This window comes from Phyllostomus hastatus, unplaced genomic scaffold (genome assembly GCF_019186645.2).
Source record: "Phyllostomus hastatus isolate PE091 unplaced genomic scaffold, TTU_PhHast_1.1 phas_contig_90, whole genome shotgun sequence".
NCBI lineage: Eukaryota > Metazoa > Chordata > Mammalia > Chiroptera > Phyllostomidae > Phyllostomus > Phyllostomus hastatus.
In genome coordinates, this window is record NW_025333984.1 from 4,774,211 (window position 1) to 4,776,937 (window position 2,727).

The 2,727-nt window shown below is 35.0% G+C and overlaps 1 protein-coding gene across 1 annotated transcript; it reads right to left on the bottom strand.

The window, feature by feature from the left end:
- Nucleotides 1-901: 901 nt before the first annotated feature.
- CCDC169 (coiled-coil domain containing 169) lies at nucleotides 902-1,546 on the bottom strand. The gene has a single exon (XM_045852192.1). The coding sequence runs from the start codon at nucleotides 1,544-1,546 to the stop codon at nucleotides 902-904; it is 645 nt and encodes a 214-aa protein (XP_045708148.1).
- Between the last annotated feature and the right edge of the window lie 1,181 nt (nucleotides 1,547-2,727).

Genomic DNA, 2,727 nt, shown 5'->3' on the forward strand with positions numbered 1-2,727 from the left:
CCCTTCTCCTCTCTCTAAAAATAAATAAATAAAATCTTTAAAAAGTAAAATGAAATAAAATTTTTAACATGTTAAATATTGTTATACTGATTTTTCCTTTATGAATTCTGAATTTAAAATACTGATATTAATACTGAAAAAAGGATTCCAAACTATCATTTTTGTTTTTATTATTGCAATAAATAATTTCATTTTCTTATAAAACCTCACATGACAAATTATCTTCAGAGCTTGGAACTAGGTAAAACTTTTTCTCTGGTGTAAAGAAGTAAATAAATAAATATTTAATAAGTATCTTTGATCTGCATAGACATCTCAAGGAAGTGGTTAGGTAAATATTCCCAACTGTATAAATGATAGAAGTGACACAATGAGAAGTGATTTACCCAAAGTCAGAAGCTTAGAAGTGGCAAAACTGATATAAAAACACAGATCTTACAGAATCTCCCATTTCAGTTTTTTATAGTATCCCACCAACATTCTGTCACTCTAACACAGACATTTTCTAACATCTGGAAAGTATTCCAAAGTAGCTTCTGTAGAACTAACACTTAAACATGATGGAATCCCCATGAAAAGATGTGCAACTAATAAACTGTTGCAATGATTGAAATAATCTTAAATGTTCCTCTCTCAGGTTTTCTAGGATATTTTAAGACTTAAAACACTACTATTAGAATTTTAGGGTCATTATAATTATATTCTAAAATAATTTTTGTAACTAAACTAAATTACTAAAAATATTCCTTTCACACAAAGGAACAAACGTCTGAAAGAGGAGCTAAAGAGGTTTAATAGCTCTTTATTTCATTTCCTGAAAAAATGTGTTAAACATTAATTTCACAAGTTAAGTATAATGAATGAAAAAGGGTAAGAAATAGAAAGCTACCCAATTCTTGAATCACGAGTTGAATTTTGGAACATGGCTTGATCTTGTACTCTTCTTGGTTGATCCTCTCTTGGCATTTATTATTTTCTGATTAGCTGTATTGTGTCTTCCCATTTTCACTGGATTCTCTTTCATTCTGTGGAGTTCATTCATTTGTTGCCTTCTAGAAATTTGGTTTAAGCGAGAGACCTGAGATAATTTAGCCAGGTATATTTGGCGTTCATCCTTGAGCTTTTGATAAGCCTTTGATTCTTCCTCCAGTTTAAGTAAATAGTATTTCACTTGATGTTCAAGACGTCTTTTTTCTCTTTCTAGCTTTTCAAGTAATGCAACTAAGGATTTCTCTGTCATCCGCTCACAGACACGAATAGAAGATAGTCTATCTGAAGGATCTACATGGAGCTTTTCCAATTTCTCTTTGAGAGTAACTATTTGCTTTTTTAGTTGATTATTCACCTCAAGTTGTACTTCATAACGAGTTTTCCATTCATTGCTGATATTAGCAATGGTGAGTTTGGCTTTCAAGTCCATTATTTTGTGTCGTAGTTCAATTATTGAGAGTTGTATTAAGTTTTTCATATAGAGTTCTTCCAATAACTCCAGTTTCAGTTGTTCAATGCCTATACCTTCAAAGTTGTCACCTCTTTCATCCCCCATAGTGTCAGTTCAGAGACCTCCTCATGCCCTTCCCTCAGCACCTCTTAGAGCAGAAAGCCTGAAAGGGCACCCAGAGCTGTTGAGAGAAAGTATTGTCTTGAACTGTTACCATGGTGAACTGAATTCCGGAATTCTTGGTTGAAGTCCCCTCTCCCAGCACTGTGCATATGTCATAACACTGCCTCTTCTCTTCAATGTTTCTTTTTTTTTAGGTAGCTGGTTATATATTTTTTATTTTTAAATTACAGTTTACATTCAGGAAGGGCAGATAAAGTGCTTCCCAGATAAGGTCAAGTTAAAGGAGTTCATCATCACCAAGTCCTTATTATATGAAATGTTAAAGGAACTTACCTAAGAAAAAGAAGATGATCAAAACTATGAACAGTAAAATGACAACAAACTTAAAACTATCAACAACTGAACCTAAAAAAAAAAACAAACTAAGCAAACAACTAGAACAGGAACAGAATCACAGAAATGGAGAGTACAGGGAGGGTTACCAGCAGGGAGGGGGAGGGGGAGGTTAGGGGAAAAGGTGCAGGGAATAAGAAGCATAAATGGTAGGTACAAAATAGACGGAGGGGGGTTAAGAATAGTATAGGAAGTGGAGAAGCCAAAGAACTTATATGTACAACCCATGGACATGAACTAAGGGGGATGGGGAATGTGAGTGGGAGTGGGGTACAGGGCAGAGGGGGATAAAGGGGAGAAAAAACAGGGCAATTGTAATAGCATAATCAATAAAATATGTTAAAAATAAATGTTAAAGGGTCTTCTTTAGGAAGAAGATCAAAATATGACAATAAAATAACAATAAATATATATCAACAACTGAATCTAAAAAATAAACAAGCAGAACAGAAATCATAGATACAAAAAACATTTTGATGGTTGCCAGATGGGAGAGGGCCGGGGGGTGAGCAAAAATGGTGAAGGGATTAAGAACTACAAATTGGTCTTGGCTGGTGTGGCTCAGTGGATTGAGTGCTGGCTTGTGAACCAAAGGTTGCTGGTTCGATTCCTAGTCAGGGCACATGCCTGGATTGCAGGCCAGGTTCCCCAGTTGGGGACATGTGAGAGCATCTCTCCCACATTGATGTTTTTCTCTCTCTCTTCCTCCCTCCCTTTCTCTCTCTGTAATACGTAAATAAATAAAACCCTAAAAAAAAAGACTGGCTTTA